The 20135-nt window shown below is 40.1% G+C and overlaps 1 protein-coding gene across 1 annotated transcript; it reads right to left on the bottom strand.

The window, feature by feature from the left end:
• Window positions 1-283: 283 nt before the first annotated feature.
• rspo1 (R-spondin 1) lies at window positions 284-16620 on the bottom strand. The gene is made up of 5 exons (XM_078790770.1): window positions 16475-16620; window positions 12744-12938; window positions 10992-11135; window positions 7410-7607; window positions 284-1309 (listed from the first exon to the last, which is right to left on the bottom strand). Exons 1-5 carry the CDS (start codon window positions 16569-16571, stop codon window positions 1176-1178), a joined length of 768 nt encoding a protein of 255 aa, XP_078646896.1. The 5' UTR covers window positions 16572-16620; the 3' UTR covers window positions 284-1175.
• Between the last annotated feature and the right edge of the window lie 3515 nt (window positions 16621-20135).

The following is a 20135-nucleotide window of genomic DNA, read 5'->3' as shown; positions in this document are numbered from 1 at the left end:
TGACGTCAAAATTATTAGTTTTCTTAGTTTCTGTATGCCTGAAAACTGGTTCCAAATTCACAAAAGCATAGGCTAGACCTAGTCTTCACCTCAGTCACCTCAGTCACCGTGGGTAAAATATTAAGTATAAAATTGTAAACATGCAAATTGTCAATAATAAAGTGCACTCACCAATATTGCCTCAACTACATTGGCTCAAATATTCTTCAAAATGGACAGGGTTCTTTCTCGAGACATAACTGCATCTGAAAATTTGAGAGTGGGTCATAAAATTGTCCTTTGGTATGACTTCACCTACCCTCAATCATGTACAGCTTTGTTCAAAATCAGAACAGTTCTTGTTTTGAAATAGAAAATCCTTGGATCACAAATTCTGTGTGACTTAATTAACCCTTGACCTTGACTAGTGGACGTCACTAGGATTGAAAGATAAGAGCGCTTAGCCTGCACCAATTTAGGCTTCATCCAGGGGGGGGGGCTTAGCTAGAGTGTTGTCCATGCCCTTGACAATCACCCACCTTCGTCATTTTGGACACTATCCCAAACCAATAGGGTTCTTGCCCCAGAATAAGTGTTTGAGTCCTCTTTATTTGGGGTCTCACCGCAAAAACAAATAAGATACGGTATACACAGCTTTACTAATATTTGTTTATGTGTGTTCACAAGCCTTAGCATAAATGAATAATGCAAATAAAAACCGATGCAGTCAAATACTGAATAAAGACCAACAAATATAAATGTTCATGACTGTGCAAAAACATCAAAACCCTGTGTTGCAAACATATAACTGAGCAGCCACGGCGTATATTTGGGTATTCAGTTTCTCATTCAGCCTAAAGTACATTGTAGATGTGTGTGTACTTCTTACAAAATAGGGAATAGAAAATCTTGTGTAGAACAACTACTAATGCCTTCCAGTGCCTTTCCATATGCTCCCACTTTCATGCTCCTTGTGGATCACGTTGAAGAGAAAAGAATCCATCCGTCACCTCTGACGACACAAACAAGGAGCAAAATTTGTTCAAAACCAATGGGAGCTCTGGCCTTCCAGTCTGTGTTTGCTATGCAAGAATGCTGAGTCAGCATCTAAAAGTGGGCCTTTGCTGTGTCGCAGTCAAGCTTGTCAAGATGTCAGCATATGTCCAGGATTAGTTTTGTGACGCTTCCGTGGGACTTTAAGTGACGGAGCTGCTTGTGATGTTGGCAACAACGGTGCTTTGGCCTTTACTCCTTCTCCCTCCGCCTCGACTGGCTTTTTTGATGTTTCCTCCTGGTGTGTTCCCTCTCGCGTGACCTTGGTTCTTCTTGTCTGATGGGGAAAAATCAGGCAGGCAGAGGTTGCAAATGAGCATTCTGTACTTACTAGATTTAATAGACTATAGTTATATGTCTAATAAGCCTACTAAAGATTGTAAATACAGCCTTAGGAAACTATTAGCAGCCCTTTTGGCAGTATTGTTATTACTAGCAATGCACATTAAAGGTACACCTATTTTTTTCTAATGTGTCTCTAGAGCCTGTTTATGAGCACCAAACGTGAGAAAAATCTCCCTCTCTTGTTTGCTCCACTTTGAAAGAACAAGTTGTGGCTTTTCATGATATCATGAAGGAAAAAAACCCTTACCGCATGGACATGATACCTTCTCTGACCTGCTGCTAGGAAGTAGAGCTCACCTTGTGTATAGGACAACATTATAAAGAAAAAAGCAGGCTTCCAACCGTGTTATAATGATTCAAAGACATCACGTAACTTAAGGTACATTTACTTGTTTTCTTTGTATTTTCTAGTATACTTAAATGTAGATAATTGTACATCAAAATTAAGACTCACAAAGTTATTGAAGATTGATAAGAAGAAGTTTTTCTTCATCTTCCTGTTTATTTACATATACACATACACACATTACAATGCTGTTATTGCGATTTGTGAGTGTGATTTGGGAGTGTGCCTGAATGCATCGCATGTTCTTGTAATGAGAATGAGGCTGTGACGGGTGTGAGTGGAGATACATCCATTGTTGATGTGTTCAGGTTATAATTGAGAGATGTGTTTGCTCTAGTGCGCATTTGTTAGTTACACAGAAAAATGAATGAAATAATTAATTACTGTGTTATTTTTGACAGCCCTATCCAAGGCTAGCCTAGCATGATGTTGCTGTGTGAGTTGAATGTTAGCATTGTAGCTGACATAGCTATGCTAGTGTCGCGTTACTATGTATTGTATGTGATTTATGGCACCTATTTCGTCCAGAATCACAGTGTGCAGTCATCCCTCGTCCCTCGTTCCCTCATTCTATCGCCATTAAAAAAATTTTTTTTAATTAATAAATGGTTGCAGTTTTGTGAGTCTATTATTAGTAAAAATATAGGCATATGTACATAAGCAGGGCCTGGGAAGTAATGTGTGTGATGTCTGCTAGTAGCTAGAGTTGACTGTTAGCCAATGTGCTAGCAGCAGATTAGTAATGTAGAAAGTGGCCGACAGCAGCTCCTGTGTGATTATGCACTGCATACTGTATATGAACTCATACTGTACATACTATACTGGTCTCTAGGTGTCAGTAACATTACACAATTGCCACCACGAAGCACGTTATCTTATTTAAGTCTAAATCATAATTTCTATTATTATATCTACAAAACAATTGCAAAGATAACTAAGGGTGTTATTGCATATTCACTGGGCTTTATGCGTTACAAAAATATTTTATGAAATTGAAATTGACTGGTCGTGTTTGGGTCTGGAACCAATTAATGGTGAAAAACGAGGGATGCCTATGTATCTAAAAAGTGAATAAAGTGCAAAATAGCACTTTGTAGAGACGCACACTGTTGGAGCGCATTAGCATTAAAGACACATACACGCAAGACAACATAATGTACACTTTTAAACTGTCTAAATCAGGGGTCTCAAACTCAATTTACTTGGGGGCCACTAGAGCTTGGGTCTGGGTGAGACTGGGCCGCATCAGGTTTCCCCCCCCCCCAAAAAAAAACGCATTTATTGAAAACAAAAAAATAAAAAAAAACTTTGGTTCTTACTTTTTATTTTTCTACACAAAATAAGATGAAAAATAAGTAAACAAATCAAGAATAAAGAAAATCAATCAATCAGTAATAAATAAATAAATATAATAATAATAATAATAAAATATTATATAAATAATAAATATATAAATAATATATAAATATTATATATATATTATATATTTATTTTATAATAAATAAAACGGCAAATAATAAAAACTTAAGAAACCACATATAGTTGGTGAGTAGACAAATTATTTTTTTCAGATTAAAATGATCAAAGCATTATTAGAGCCCTGTAGACATGACAAAACACGACTATAGTCACATTTATACTTTTTTTATTTACAACATATTGCGCAACTGCAGGGTCTTGAGACACATGCTAACTCGCAAACTAGAGTGCTAGCAACCTAAACGGTAGCCTCCAAGTTATTTCCTTTAAACTTAAATAGCCTTTAAACTTAAAAGACTTACCACTTCCACACGGATAGGGAGGATAACTATTAACAGTTATTTAACCTTTAACATGAACATTAATCAAACGTAATAATTTTTTCTGGGTACATGATACCATACAACATCCATATCAAACTTGCGCGGGCCGCACTAACATTAAACTTTCATATCAAGGCGGGGGCCTCAAACTAGTGTCCTGCGGGCCACATTTGGCCCGCGAGCCACGTGTTTGAGACCCCTGGTCTAAATCAAGGCTAGATTTTGAACAACACACATTCAACTTCAACCATTGTACATTGGTGACAAATGCTATAATATGGGACCATTAATAATGAGCAAACATCTCAAGTAGCATGCATTTTTGCAGCAACAATCACAAGCTAAGCTAACCCGTCACATATCGACCCCGCGAAGAAAGTGGAAATGAACAGACGTCTATTACTCAGGCTGCACTCAAAAGTAGTCCGTTTTGTTTATGCTAGGCGGGCTAGTTAGCTATACACTGACGGATGTTTGTTATGAACTTGGCTAAAGGAGCACACACGCGCACAAGGGCTGGACAGTGTTCAGCATGTCGTCGACAAGACAACACAAAGGTCAACGGGCGCCGTCGCGTTTTCATTTTCATGCTGAAACTTTAAACAATTGACAAAGTGACTCATATGTCACCAAAAACAACATAAGTCATCATTCAAATCAAGAAAACGGTAGTAGATGCATGCTAATGGAGGATGTGATGGTTTCTTGTGTAAGGATTTAATTACATCTCCATCCATTTATGACTGCCTTGATTGCACCTCCTCTCCATCCAGTCCAAACAATTCCGCCTGACAAATGCAATGAGGCGTCCAGAGAAGTTTTTGCGTGAGACTCCTTAGAGGAACCTCACAAAAGGCGGTGTGGGTGATGTGTACAGCACTAAATCACACATTGTTATACAAGCCCTGCCCTCGGTGTGCTATACCACAGCCTGATGACTCCCACAATCAATCCCCAACTGCTCCATCATCACTCTCAGGGCACCAGCAGCCCCCCCACCCACACTCTTGTGCATTTTGGCAGCAGTGTGTCCTCATGAAGCTCAAGAAGGACGTCATTTTTCTCATCAGCGGACGCCCCACACCTCATCCTGGCCAACCACTTCGAAGTTTTTATGAGTGGGTTTATAATATTTCACTGCTAATTGTTCTCCCGACCCCACACTGGAATTCTTTCCAAGGTGAACGTCTCATTTCTCAAAAACGGGGCCTGCTGTGGCCGTTTACTGAACAGCTGACTTTGCTCCATGGAAGGGTTATCACATTTGGAGCATTAGGTACACCTGCACCATTTAATAAGCCGTGCAAGAGAAGTAAATCTCTGCTTCATAATAAACCACTGTTATGATAATATAGAATCATAACAAAATATCATAATAATGCCATAATTCCTTTAATATGTCATCTTTTACTCTGTAAAGTTGCGGAATTTTGTGACATGTATTTTCTCACAGTCTGTCAATCATATGCAGCATTTCTTGAAATTCTGGCTTTTCACCTGCATTACTCTTTTGTTTTGTTTATGCTAGGAGCCCCACCTCCCCCACAGAGACCACATGACTGACAAGAGGACTCACTCTGTTTGCCGTTGTTCTATGAAACGTCTCGGTGCTGAACCAATGCAGTGAGTGAGCTCTCTTACATAATATCATGTAGTATAATAACATAGTAGGTTATAGTTTCAAGAAAAAAAATAATGAAAGCTAATCAGTTTTAGACTTTCCCTTGTTACATTACTTGTTACGGTACCCAGAATGATTTAAACCGGGGTCTCAAACTCAATTTACTTGCGGGCCACTGGAGCTCGGGTCTGGGTGAGACTAGGCCACATCAGGTTTTCAAAAAAAAGGCATTTATTAAAAACAGAAAAATATACAAACTTTTTCAGTGCTTTGGTTCCGATTTTCTACAATAAAAGCTCTGATAAAACATTCCACTGTTCTCAAAGATCTTAATTTTTATTTTTCTGCACAAAATAAGATGAAAAATAAATAAACAAATCAAGAATAAAGAAAATCAATCAGTAATAAATAATTATAATAATAATAATAATAAAACAGCAAATAATAAAAACTTAAGAAACCACATATAGTTGGTGGGTAGACAAATTATTTTTTTCCGATTAAAATGAACAAAGCATTATTAGAGCCCTGTAGACATGACAAAACACGACTATAGTCACATTTATACTTTTTTTATTTACAACATATTGCGCAACTGCAGGGTCTTGAGACACATGCTAACTCGCAAACTAGGGATCTAGCGACCTAAACGGTAGCCTCCAAGTAATTCCTTTAAACTTAAAAAAGCCAAAAACTTACCACTTCCACACGGATAGGGAGGATAACTATTAACAGTTATTTAACCTTTAACATGAAGATTAATCAAACGTAATAATTTTTTCTAGGTACATGATACCATACAGCATCCATATCAAACTTGCGCGGGCCGCACTAACATTAAACTTTCATATCAAGGGGGGGGCCTCAAAGTAGTGTCCTGCGGGCCACATTTGGCCCGCGGGCCGCATGTTTGAGACCGCTGATTTAAACCATGCCCTTAAATGTAAATGTCGTTATGATTATGCAAACCCTGGTTATTGTTTATGCAGGCAAACCTGTTGCAACATCTCTCCAGTCATTAACGTTTGCACAATATTAGATTGTTGTCCCACTAAATTGTTCAGATGAAAGCTTTAAAGCCTGTTTATGCCACGCTTCGTTGATTTTCCAGTTGTGCTTTATGATTAGCATTGAGCGTTGTACCAGACATATCTGCCAAATATATATCTCTTGGAAAGCATTGCCCATTGAGGGTCGCACAACAATAAGTTCATGATCCAAGCAGTGCTGGAGGTTTGTACAAAACTAAACAGGAAGCTGACGGGAATGACGGGTAAAAGTAAGACAAGAAGGGGAAGCTAACTGGAGGACTGACAGGTATGAATAGGCTGCAAGTAAAGCTGATAACAGGTGAATATAGACGATAAATGGCAGGTATGCAACTGAGACAACTGAATGTTCTCTCGCGCCATGCATGATTCGTGTCCAGCTCTGCTTCCCTCATGATTCTTGGCACAATCCACCGAGTTTATTGTTTACACGCTGAGAAATCAAGAGCATCGGAATCCTTTTGGCAAGCTTGGCCAAACCAAACCCAATCAGCACGCAGATTTAGTGACTCACGACTGGGAATTCAAGCTCACTTCAGAAAGGAGTTCATTGGACAATATGTTTATTGTTGTGGTTGTACAACTCCACTTCATCCTACTAAGAGGTGTTCCTCATGGTTTGCACTTCCACTGAGCTAAATAAGGTAACCAAAATACTAGAAATTCATTGCACTGCATTGACCTGTGAAGGTATACAATGTTCTGCAACAGTGGGTCACAACCTTTACCGAGCCAAAGCACATATTTTACACGTATTCTGTTGTATGAATGGTCATAAAGTAGAAGTACATTTAATTGATTTGCATGTCACTATACATCACTGGCAAATATAGCTGAACAAAGGAATAAATGAGTTAGAATTTCTGACCATTCATTCATTCAGAGGCGGGGTGCACCCTAGACTGGTGGCCAGCCAATCACAGGGCACATATAGACAAACAACCATTCACACTCACATTCATACCTATGGACAATTTGGAGTCACCAATTAACCTAGCATGTTTTTGGAATGTGGGAGGAAACCGGAGTACCCAGAGAACATGTAAACTCCACACAGAGATGGCCGAGGGGGGAATTGAACCCTGGTCTCCTAGCTGTGAGGTCTGCGCGCTAACAACTCGACCGCCGTGCCGCCAATTTCTGACCAATTAGGTAAAAACAGTGAATGGGAATCACTGTTCTACAAGTTGTTATTGTGTGGAACATGTGTTTACCTCTCACACAGGGCATCTTGGCCACCGTGCATTTCCTCCTTTCAGTCTGCGCTGCACACCTCTGAGAAGGACGCCCCGCCAAGTAGGTGACAGGATTGTGAGGCTGCCGCACCCGAGACTGCGTCCCTTTTTTAAAACCGCATGTTTTGTTCTTCTTGGTGCATGACCCCCACTGGCTCCACTCGGCCATTTCACATTCTGCATGGAAAACAGTAATACGTTCCTGTAAAGTCAATGAGTCATTGAAATGCATTCATGAGGAATAAACATGGCTATTCAAGTTAAGTTTGACATTGCACTTAACGACTGTCAATTGAGCGAGCTAGCAAACACAATTGCTTTGATTTTTCATTTTTTAATCACATCTCTTGTTGCTCAGCAGAAAGACTCATCTTTGTCCCTAAAACATTTGTATAGTCTTCTGTTTCATTTGGCAACTGCCCCACACAGCGGAGAATGGACCGGATTGGCAGGAACAGGAAGTGAGAAAGACAGACACTAAGAAAGTCCCTACAATTTGTCTCAAGAGATACCATTATTTAAAGACACATGATTGCTTTTTCCAACCACTCCAGGAAAAACAGCATTTTTTTGGACTTCAGCGCAATTACGGTATATGCACCATCACTTCATCATAAAACCATGCATTACTGCACCTTTCCTGACCTCGTGGGTTATTTATCATCATTGGCAGGAGCATCCATGACTTTCAGTATATGTGTCCAGGTTGAAAGCTCATGCAGTCACTCGTCCATATCGCCAACCGTGGATAGCACTGCAATAATTTTGTTTGAATTTATGGAAATTAACAGGCTAAGTTTCCTGGAAAAAAGGAAGAAGGCGTGCTCATGTCTGAGTAACCATGCAAGGCCCACAAGAGCTGTACCACTCTTGAACGCGGCAATACAAACTGTAGGTAAAACAGCTGCAGTACATCCAGAATGCTTTGTATTGAGATGTGGACTCATATAGAGCAGCTACACACAATAACCCACGCAGAAAGCTTTCTAGGTCTTCCAGAATCTGCACCTATTCCAGCTGTACTTCCTTGGATTTAAAAAATTGTCTGTTTTAATTTATTCCACCCACGGCATGCACACACACATGTACAGCTCGAACCCAGGCATGCCCATAAAAGGAGGTCTGGCTCACTGTGACATCACAGTGAGTCGGTGTTAGGAAAAACTTTGTGAAACTGAGTGTTCAGAGCCATCCATAACTTAAAGGTTTCACTTCCAAATACTTAAACTTCATTATCTGAAACTTTTGCATCGTTTAACACGATATTACAACATTCTAACATTTATAGGTTAGAAAAGTGGAAAAAGCATAATAGGTCCCCTTTAATAAATGATCTTTACTGCAAAATAACATTCATTCATTTTCTACCGCTTATCCTCACGTGGGTTGCGGGGGGTGCTGGAGCCTATCCCAGCTGTCTTTGGGCGAGAGGCGGAGTACACCCTGGACTGGTCGCCAGCCAATCACAGGGCACATACAGGGAAGAAAATAAGTATTTGAACACCCTGCTATTTTGCTATTTCTCCCACTTAGAAATCATGGAGGGGTCTGAAATTTTCATCGTAGGTGCATGTCCACTGTGAGAGAGATAAACTAAAAAGAAAAATCCAGAAATCACAATGCATGATTTTTTAACAATTTATTTGTGTGATACAGCTGCAAATAAGTATTTGAACACCTGTGTATCATCTAGAATTCTGACCCTGAAAGACCTGTTAGTCTGCCCATTAGAAGTCCACCTGCACTCCATGTATCATCCTGAATCAGATGCACCTGTTTGAGGTCGTTAGCTGCATAAAGACACCTGTCCACCCCATACAATCAGTAAGACTTTAACTTGTAACATGGCGAAGACCAAAGAGCTGTCCAAAGACACCAGAGACAAAATTGTACACCTCCACAAGGCTGGAAAGGGCTACGGAGCAATTACCAAGCAGCTTGGTGAAAAAAGGTCCACTGTTGGAGCTATCATTAGAAAATGGAAGAAGCTAAACATGACGGTCAATCTCAATCGGAGTGGAGCCCCATGCAAGATATCACCTCGTGGGGTCTCAATGATTCTAAGAAAGGTGAGGAATCAGCCCAGAACTACACGACAGGACTTGGTCAATGACCTGAAAAGAGCTGGGACCACCGTTTCCAAGGTTACTGTAGGTACAATACACTAAGACGTCATGATGTGAAATCATGCATGGCACGAAAGGTTCCCCTGCTTAAACCAGCACATGTCAAGGCCCGTCTTAAGTTTGCATATGACCATTTGGATGATACAGAGGAGTCATGGGAGAAAGTTTTATGGTCAGATGAGACCAAAATAGAACTTTTTGGTCATAATTCCAATAAGCGTGTTTGGAGGAAGAAGAATGAAGAGTACAATCCGAAGAACACCATCCCTACTGTGAAGCATGGGGGTGGTAGCATCATGCTTTGGGGGTGTTTTTCTGCACATGGGACAGGACGAGTGCACTGCATTAAAGAGAGGATGACTGGGGCCGTGTATTGTGAGATTTTGGGGAACAACCTCCTTCCCTCTGTCAGAGCACTGAAGATGGGTCGTGGCTGGGTCTTCCAACACGACAACGACCCGAAGCACACAGCCAGGAAAACCAAGGAGTGGCTCCGTAAGAAGCATATCAAGGTTCTAGCATGGCCCAGCCAGTCTCCAGACCTGAACCCAATCGAAAATCTTTGGAGGGAGCTCAAACTCCGTGTTTCTCAGCGACAGCCCAGAAACCTGACTGATCTAGAGAAGATCTGTGTGGAGGAGTGGGCCAAGATCCCTCCTGCAGTGTGTGCAAACCTGGTGAAAAACTACAGGAAACGTTTGACCTCTGTAATAGCAAACAAAGGCTACTGTACCAAATATTAACATTCATTTTCTCAGGTGTTCAAATACTTATTAGCAGCTGTATCACACAAATAAATTGTTAAAAAATCATGCATTGTGATTTCTGGATTTTTCTTTTTAGTTTATCTCTCTCACAGTGGACATGCACCTACGATGAAAATTTCAGACCCCTCCATGATTTCTAAGTGGGAGAAATAGCAAAATAGCAGGGTGTTCAAATACTTATTTTCTTCACTGTATAGACAAACAACCATTCACACTCACATTCATACCTATGGACAATTTGGTGTTGCCAATTAACCTAGCATGTTTTTGGAATGTGGGAGGAAACCGAACCCACGCACGCACGGGGAGAACAATCCACACAGAGATGACCGAGGGTGGGATTGAACTGGGGTCCTAGCTGAGAGGTCTGCGCGCTAACCACTCGACCGTCGTGCAGCTTGCAAAATAACACATTTCAAAAAATGTCTTAGGTTGTAATCAAACCCACACATTCTACCATGAGAGGCAGCAGCTGTATCATTACACCATCACTAACTGACAAGTGGCTGACTTATGCCTCACAACAAATGGGACCCTCCCACATGAATCGTGGGCCCTACGAGGGGTGGTCCTGAGCATACTCAAGAATGATACAATTTGCCTCATGAATGCACCTTGTGTAGCAAGTGTGATGCAGTGGATCATTTTAAAAGTCAAAGGTGCCTTACCCACACACTCCATGGTGTCGTTGGCGGTGCTCTGGCCAGCCGGGCAGCTGACATAACATCGTCCGCTGTGGGAGTATAAGCCCTCCTTACATTTTGTGCAAAAATTGCGGTTGAAGCAGGCGTCGCAGTTGTCTATCTTACATTCTGGAAGACACAAAGAGAAGAACGTGGATGACATGATGTCACTCGTCCACCATTTGAACTCACTGGCGGCTAAAAGCAGCTTTGACCGTTTAGTTAGTGAGCAACACTTCAATGAATTACAGCCCCCTAACAACATGTGTGACACACGTGTTTGTATTTTGGTGTGAACGAGAAGAGCCAGTGTGTCCAGCTCCTTCGACAAACAACTTGTTGACATTTGTCTAATTTAAAACATCACTTGAGTGGGTGTGTATGGGGGGGGGGGGGGTAGTTCCCTTATTATGGTGTTAATATCGGAATGTACTGTTGTTTTCCAGAAAAACAGCAGCTCAAGTTGGGAATCTGTTGTCTTCTCCGGGCCAGTTGGCAGTTTTCTTGGCATCTTTTGCGTGTGCAGACCTAAAAGAGCATCGACTGCGTGTGGTTCCTTGCCAAAATGACAGAGGATCTAAACACACCCCCACATTCCCAAAAAACATTTGATGAAATTTAAATTCTAAACGCATTCCCATGTGAAAGTAAACCCCTAGTGTCGTCTCTCATTAAAAAAGACATATGACATTAACTAAACACATTAGAGACATTAAACATTACAAATAATCTCCATAGAGAACAATCTGATTTTATAAATATTAAACTCTGTCCAAATGAGTTTGTAATTATAAAGTCATATTTTTCTAACTCCCTGTTAACACAGACTAAAAAGTACATGTGCGTACGTTACACATAAGAAACAACAGTATTTTTAACATAATGGCACTGTTGGAAAAAAATATTGAAGTACGAAAAAAACCCCATTACTCATTACTCATATTATTATTATTATTATTATTATTATTATTATTATTATTATTATTATTATTATTATTATTATTATTATTATTATTATTATTATTATCCATATTATTTTTCATACTATTCTTCTATCCACCCATTTTCTATGCTGCTTATCCTCACTAGGGTCATGGGAGCATGCTGGAGCCTATCCCACCATCTAAAACAACCATTCACACTCACATTACATACTTATGGGCATACCAATAAATGCATGTTAGGTTAACATGCATATTTTTGTGATATGGGAAGAAACCGGAATACCCAGAGAAAACCCATGCACGCAAGGGGAGAACATGCAAACTCCATACTATATTTTGTTGTCATTATTATTATATCTAGATAAATAACACTGATTATTAGTAATAATAATCATACTATTGCTACTCAGGATCATTAAAAATGATAATAAGGATTATAAGTAAGAAGTACTAGTAATAATTAACAGTAAAACCAACATGGATTGGGCCTCTACAAATTCCTGCATGTGATGACCAAATTGAAAAACACAGACACCATCTTCAAAACTACAATGCGTTTTGTTTCATGATATTGTTCCAGTCCTCTGCTGCTTGCCCAGACATAAGCAAAACCAGACTACAGACTGAGGATGCTGGCTCTCCTCCGCTACAAAGTACGGGAATGCTGCCTTCATAACAAACTTTTTGTAGATAAACGGAGAGTTTCTTACAATAACAATATGACATTTGACGAATAAACCCACTGGATTTACTGAATTACTGGCAACAAACACACAGTAAAGTAAAACCTCACGGGTACATCTGTTGTTGCCTTCCGGGTTCCTCATGCCAAAGTATCCCATTGGGCAGGAGGCCAGGCACACGCCCACTTGACGGATGTCGTTGCGCTCCAAGTAGATGAAGAGCTTGGGCTGGCACTTGATGCAGCCATTGTAGTCGGAGCAACGCTCACAACCTTTGGGGCAAGATGGCAGCATCTCGCTGCTAACTATGGAGAAACGCACACAAGAGAAATTAGGTCATTTTGTCAACAACATCAAATAAAAGGAAAGAAATTGTTTCCAGAAAGATATGAAAGACTTTAACAAGGAGATTTGTTTGCCTTGATATTTTACTGGCATTCCCACATATTGAGCTATAAAAACACACAGGTCGGATTGGGGGTGTCTTTGGCATGCAGGAAGACCGTAGCTAAGGTGCCATTTTTAAACAAAAGTATGACAAAATCCATCTTTAGGGTATTTGTGATTTCGATGTTCTGTAGGAGATCGATGCTAATTTTAGTTAAGGAATGTTTTTCTTTTCCCTGATTTTGTTGCACCGGGTGCACAGTCTACAAAAGTAAATAATCACCATGGTTTCTAATAAGTGCAGGGTCAAAAAACATTGGCATGAACAACTGTGGCTGTAGGCAACCTCCCAATGGACTTTTTCTTTGGGAGTAGGATGCATCGTATCATGAATGGTCAGTTGTTTCACTGTACATTCTTGATCAAAAGTCTTCAAAATCTGAAGAATTGCAAGAATTCACATTTTGCACTGTTGGATCCTGAGGTTCCAAGTAGAGCAGGGGTCTCAAACACGCGGCCCGCAGGCCAAATGTGGCCAGCAGGACACGAGTTTGAGGCCCCCGCCTTGATATGAAAGTTTAATGTTAGTGCGGCCCGCGCAAGTTTGATATGGATGCTGTATGGTATCATGTACCCAGAAAAAATTATTACGTTTGATTAATGTTCATGTTAAAGGTTAAATAACTGTTAATAGTTATCCTCCTTATCCGTGTGGAAGTGGTAAGTTTTTGGCTATTTAAGTTTAAAGGAAATAACTTGAAGGCTACCATTTAGGTTGCTAGCTCTCTAGTTTGCGAGTTAGCATGTGTCTCAAGACCCTGCAGTTGTGCAATATGTTGTAAATAAAAAGAGTATAAATGTGACTATAGTCGTGTTTTGTCATGTCTAATTAATTTTAATCTGAAAAAAATAATTTGTCTACCCACCAACTATATGTGGTTTCTTAAGTTTTTCTTATTTACAGTTGTATTATTATTATTATATTTATTTATTTATTACTGATTGATTGATTTTCTTTATTCTTGTTTTGTTTATTTATTTTTCATCTTATTTTGTGTAGAAAAATAAAAAGTAAGATATTTGAGAACAGTGGAATGTTTTATCAGAGCTTTTCTTGTAGAAAATTGGAACCAAAGCGAAGTTTGGTCCAGTGGTTTGGTCCAGTGGTTTACTCCAGTGGCCCCCAAGTAAATTGAGTTTGAGACCCCTGAAGTAGAGCATCAAAATAAAAAAAAAGAATAAATGAGAATGAGACAAAAACATTTCGGAGTAAGCAATTTACTGCATTACACACAGACAAGGGCCTTCAGTCATGAGGGTTGCCCATTGCAACATCTCTGCCGTTTGACGCCCCTGCACAACCTGAAGCTCTATTGTTCCATTGAAGGAAAAAACACCCCAGGTCTTGATGGCAGCTCCTCCATTGTATCATGTGGAAAACATATCAGGTGGGATCTCCTTGTCATTGCCAGTAACGTTAGTAAGGTTACATTTTTTACTCATGTGAGAATAAAACTTTCCTCCACCTTTAATTTCCCATGTTTAGTACTCTTGTGATATTTCCAAATGGGCAGTTTTGTGCCGTTGTAGGAGATGAGGCCTTTGAGGACAATTTTTCTTCTTAAAACCCTTCTCTCACAGATGCCGTGAGATGGCTATTGAACAGCACTCGGCACCAGTAACGGCCTTCATTTGGGTAGAGCATTGTTCCGTGTCTTGAAGGACAGCCAGTTGGATCATCAGGCTCATGGCCAGTAAAACATTTTTTGGGTCTACCACTTGACTTTTTTTGTAGCGTAACCCTCAGGATCTTTTAAAAAGTTGTCTTACTGTGTCCAAACTCAGCAGCAATGGCGTTCTACGAGAGGCCTTTTTTGTCTTTGCTATTATGAGGTCGTAACAGTGAATACCTGACAGAAAATGACATTTAATTCACATTTTTGTGGTGTGCACGCAGACACGTGATGCTGTAATCTTGCATGAGGTTACGAGACGCGGGAAAAAATTGCTTTAAAAGTATAAATACTGGATTAGCACCTCTGTGACAGTTTGGTGGGAATTTCTAAAAAATAACCAGGTCTTCGCTCCTTGCCAATACACAACCTTCTGGAATAATGCAGACATCTTATAAGAAACCCTTTGTCACGGTGCAGCTTGAGAGTTTTAAGTTTCGACCCCAGGATGCAGAGATTAGGACCCAAATGCAGGTAAAAATGTATTTATTTCCACTATGCAGCAGCATGGCGCACTAGAATGGCAAACTCAACACAAGACAATGAACCGACAAAAGGAAGACGCACCGGCTGAACTAAATACAATCAACAAATTACAAACAGGTGCACGTAGAAGAGAAAGTAAAAGTGACAGAACACAGGACAGACCAACACAGGAAATAATTCAAAATAAGGGCACGAACGAGGAACAGAGGAAAAGACGAAAAGACGAAAACTAAGAAGGCTGTCACGAGGGGGTGAAGCCCGATCGTGGATCTTCCCATATGGTACAAATAGGTAAAAGGAAAAGGAAACTACACCTTGTATCGCAGTATGGCATAAACCATAGCACATTTTTCTTCAATACATACAAATCAAATCTATAATTATCGCAAGATTCAATAATATAATGTGGAAAAGCAATTCTACCATTAAGCAATTTTTCAAACTATCTGCCCCTAAAATTACGTTCTATGTTCTACTGTAAAAAATTCACAACACAGTAGGCATTCCAACCTCCAAATGGAACTCAGATTGATCTGAAAGCAATTCTACAATCCAAAGGCTGTGTTTCCCAAGGTACGGTGCATGGCCATTGAGGATGGGGACAGGAGGTTGGCGCCAGAGGAGCGAAGGCAACCATCGAGGAGGTCAGTGAGATAAAAGGGAGTCAGGTTGTGAGTAAGTGAGTAGCAAAGTGAGTAGCAGGATTTTATAATGTATACAGTATTGGCCAGGAAGCCAGTGGAAGTTCTGGTGGACAAGACTGGTGTGTTTCACTTTCACTTTTCAATTGAATAATAGAATAAACAGATTTTTCAAAGATAGTCTAATTCAGGGGGCGGCACGGCGGTCTAGTGGTTAGCGCGCAGACCTCACAGCTAGGAGACCAGGGTTCAATTCCACCCTTGGCCATCTCTGTGTGGAGTTTGCATGTTCTCCCCGTGCATGCGTGGGTTTTCTCCGGGTACTCCGGTTTCCTCCCACATTCCAAAAACATGCTAGGTTAATTGGTGACTCCAAATTGTCCATAGGTATGAATGTGAGTGTGAATGGTTGTTTGTCTATATGTGCCCTGTGATTGCCTGGCGACCAGTCCAGGGTGTACCCGCCCAAAGACAGCTAGGATAGGCTCCAGCACCCCCGCGACCCTCGTGAGGAAAAAGCGGTAGAAAATGAATGAATGAATGAGTCTAATTCAGTCAAAAACAATCCAAAGAAGGTTATCAAAACCTACTCACCCCGTCTCTGCCTTCTGGCCTTGGAGGGCTTGACCACATCGGTGTGACCTATGGAGCTGAGGAACAACATTGCCAAAGCCACCAGTCCCAGCTGCATAGTCCTTGTTGGCTTCCTGGCTATGCAGGGTCCGTTGTGGACGAGGAAGGTGGTGACCGTCAAGTAGCCTATCCTGTGATCGACTTTTGCTGAGACTGATGGAAGATCGCTGCTTTGTCTATGCTCTTGCTTTTTGTTTTTGGGTTTCACTCTAGAGGTTGCTGCATTGACCAGTCGATGAAGCGGCAGGTCCAGGTGAACATGGTGCAAGACAAGCCATGGACTTTGGTGGTAGTATTGTTGTAGATGAATTGGGTTTTACTGAAGAGAAAAATGTAGATGGAGGTCGTTTGGCGTTTCAACCCATGAATCTGCTGGGGAGGCTTCTCTTTTATCATCAAAGCTCACAAGTGCATCTTATTAACTCCAATAAGGGCTTGCATGTTGTAGCTTTGTGCTAAAACCTGCATAGGACAGAGAGAAGAGGCTATTATTACATATAAAAAGTTATTTTTTCATAATGGTTTGTAATGCATGAGAAAGTGGGCGAGAAGCGGGGTACACCCTGGACTGGTCGCCAGCCAATCACAGGACAGATATAGACAAACAACCATTCACACTCACATTCATACCTATGGACAATTTGGAGTCCATAATTTGTTCGTTTCTTTCGGCTTTTTTCCTGATTACGGAGTCGCCACAGTGGATCTTATTGATCCGCATACTGATTTTTGACTTGAGCCCTTTAAATTCCGGATGCTCTTCTTGTTGAATACCGCTGATAATTTCATATAACAAAATAATACACCCTGGACTGGTCGCCAGCCAATCACAGGGCACATATAGACAAACAACCATTCACACTCATATTCATACCTATGGACAATTTAGAGTCGCCAATTAACCTAGCATGTTTTTGGAATGTGGGAGGAAACCGGACAACCGGGAGAAAAGTAACGTACGCACGACTAAGAGGAGATTCCCAGGCCTTCCCGATCTCCTGACTGTGTGGCCTCGATGCCAACCACTTGCCCACCATACGGCCTACATAAATACTTGTACTGTTATAAATATAGTAAATGTGTATATTTTCGAGGCGGCACGGCGGACGAGTGGTTAGCACGCAGAACTCACAGCTAGGGGACCAGGGTTCAATTCCACCCTTCGCCATCTCTGTGTGGATCTTTCATGTTCTCCTCGTGCAACCGGGTACTCCGGTTTCCTCCCACATTCCAAAAACATGCTAGGTTAATTGGTGACTCCAAATTGTCCATAGGTATGAATGTGAGTGTGAATGGTTGTTTGTCTATATGTGCCCTGTGATTGGCTGGCCACCAGTCCAGGGTGTACATCGCATCCTTATATTCTTTGCACAATTCAAGAGTTCAAAAAGGAGTAGGAAGAAGCAACAATTATAGAATCCAACCCGATCGCCATGTCTCAACAATTACTGATAATATTCAGTAAATTTACACTTCCTGTGTTTGACATTTATATTATTTATTTTTTATTGATATGCTAGGTTAATTGGCGACTCCAAATTGTCCATAGGTATGAATGTGAGTGTGAATGGTTGTTTGTCTATATGTGCCCTGTGATTGGCTGGCCACCAGTCCAGGGTGTACCCCACCTCTCGCCCCAAAGACAGCTGGGATAGGTTCCAGCACCCCCACCACCCCTGTGAGAAAAAGCGGTAGAAAATGAATGAATGAATGAATATTTTCGATAGTTGTAGGAGACATTTGATCTTTGGGAGTTTATCATTTTAAAAGTACTACCCCTGATTTCAGGTATATTCAAAATAGCACAATTTCCTGACTTTCTCGACTATTAATTTTTACAATAAATGCTAACAGTGACTCAGGCAATTTGATTGTCAAATTAAAAATGGTGACACATGGAATTAGTTAAACATTTTTTATTCATTATGAACTAACAGAGTACTGTAGCTTCTCCAAATGGTAGTTTTCAATTAGAAAAAAAACTAAGTCAATGAAAGCCTTCCACTGTGCAGAACCTGTTTCGTCCATGAAAGACAGATAATTGGCAATCAGCACACGCTTGGATCGCTGGGAACAACAGCTGAATAACACAACACACGTGCCAAAAAAACCCTTTTATAATGCCGACGTTACACACTTTGCTCAGAGGCAGCTCGGGACGAGCAATTACGTCCGACGACCTCCAGGTTGGATGACTTCAATGAATGAGGTCAACTTTCGTGTGTTCATTTATGTGACAGTAAAAAAAGGCTCTTTCGTGTTAAGGGTGCACCGGCAAGCCTTTACGGCTATGAAACACAGCCTTGCGGATTAAATTGCCTCCTTTGTAAAATCCAAGTGTGATCCATCAATTATTCAAGTACTGAGGCAATTCAATGGGTGACCAAATGCCCTGTTTTCCAAGGACATGTCCTTTCTTCTTCTTTTAAGTGATGAAAATTTTGCATTTTTTTTTTTTTCACCGGGTCATTAAAAAGCGGTTTTAGGGCAACCTGCCACAGGTGACGTAATCCCTGAAAGGCTGCCGTGTGGGCAGCTTTTGGATTAGTGTTTCCAAAAAGATGCAAAAAGCCAAAGAAAAATCAAATCATATTCATGGAGTTAATCCTCTGATGCAATCCTCTTGCAACTTTAGAGAGCACTTTTACAAAAACATTGGTTCCATTACAAAACTCCACTTTTCTTGCCAGATTTTGAACATTCTTCCTTTTTTAATTTGTGTATTTGGTTATAGATTGTATTTTGTAATATAACAGCTTTCTATCCATGCGGATACTGTAAATATACTGAAAGCAGGGGAGCTGTAAAAGGGAAAAAATTCCAAGTAAATACTGTAGGTTAAATAATAATGCTATGATTAGCAGGGGGGGGGGGGTTATGATGCCCGGAATTCCTGGCGGCGCCGGTGATTGAAAGTATAAGTCCAAACTTTTTCCAAGGAGGGCCACACAATAAAAAAATGAAAAAAATGTAAGGGCCACTTTAATATTTTATGAAGCAACACACGTAGTTATACTAAGAATTATTTAGATTAGATTTTTTATTTTCATTTTTTTTCATTTTTTTATTTTTATGGGTTGATTCCCATTATATTTTCTATTTATTCCTATACAATTTTTACCCATTCTAATTTTCTAAAAATGACATTTTTATTTTGTTTTGTTTGTGTCTCATCGTATTTGACAGTGAATATGTACGGTATGACTATTCATAATATACAGACTAAAAAATAACATTTTCTTTTTTTAATATTTCAACTGTGTGCTACAAAATGACATTATTTTTCCTCATAACATTATGACTTTATTCTCATAAATTCATGACTTGTTTTCGTGTTAGAATACAACATTCTTTAACTTTAATTACATTATTCTAATTAAATTACTGATGTTTTTTTATTTTTAACTTTTTCAACTTTCTTGTATATATTTTTTTGTCATTATGAATTTATCCCTATAATATTTTGACTTCATTCTAATAACATAATGCACAGAAGGGTGCCAATGAGGGCAAAAAAAAAGATGTGATGATAACCATAGAATCAGTAATGGAATTTATTGCTAATTTATTTGAGTCTGACTTTAGACCTTTCCTACCTGCTTTGTTTTCAGTGATGTTCTAC

This window comes from Doryrhamphus excisus, linkage group LG5 (genome assembly GCF_037039965.1).
Source record: "Doryrhamphus excisus strain RoL-2023G ecotype Guam linkage group LG5, RoL_Dexc_Guam_v1.1, whole genome shotgun sequence".
In the NCBI taxonomy this organism is placed as follows: domain Eukaryota; kingdom Metazoa; phylum Chordata; class Actinopteri; order Syngnathiformes; family Syngnathidae; genus Doryrhamphus; species Doryrhamphus excisus.
The sequence above is the reverse complement of the archived record's forward strand: the minus strand, read 5'-3'. Positions and strand labels throughout refer to the sequence as shown.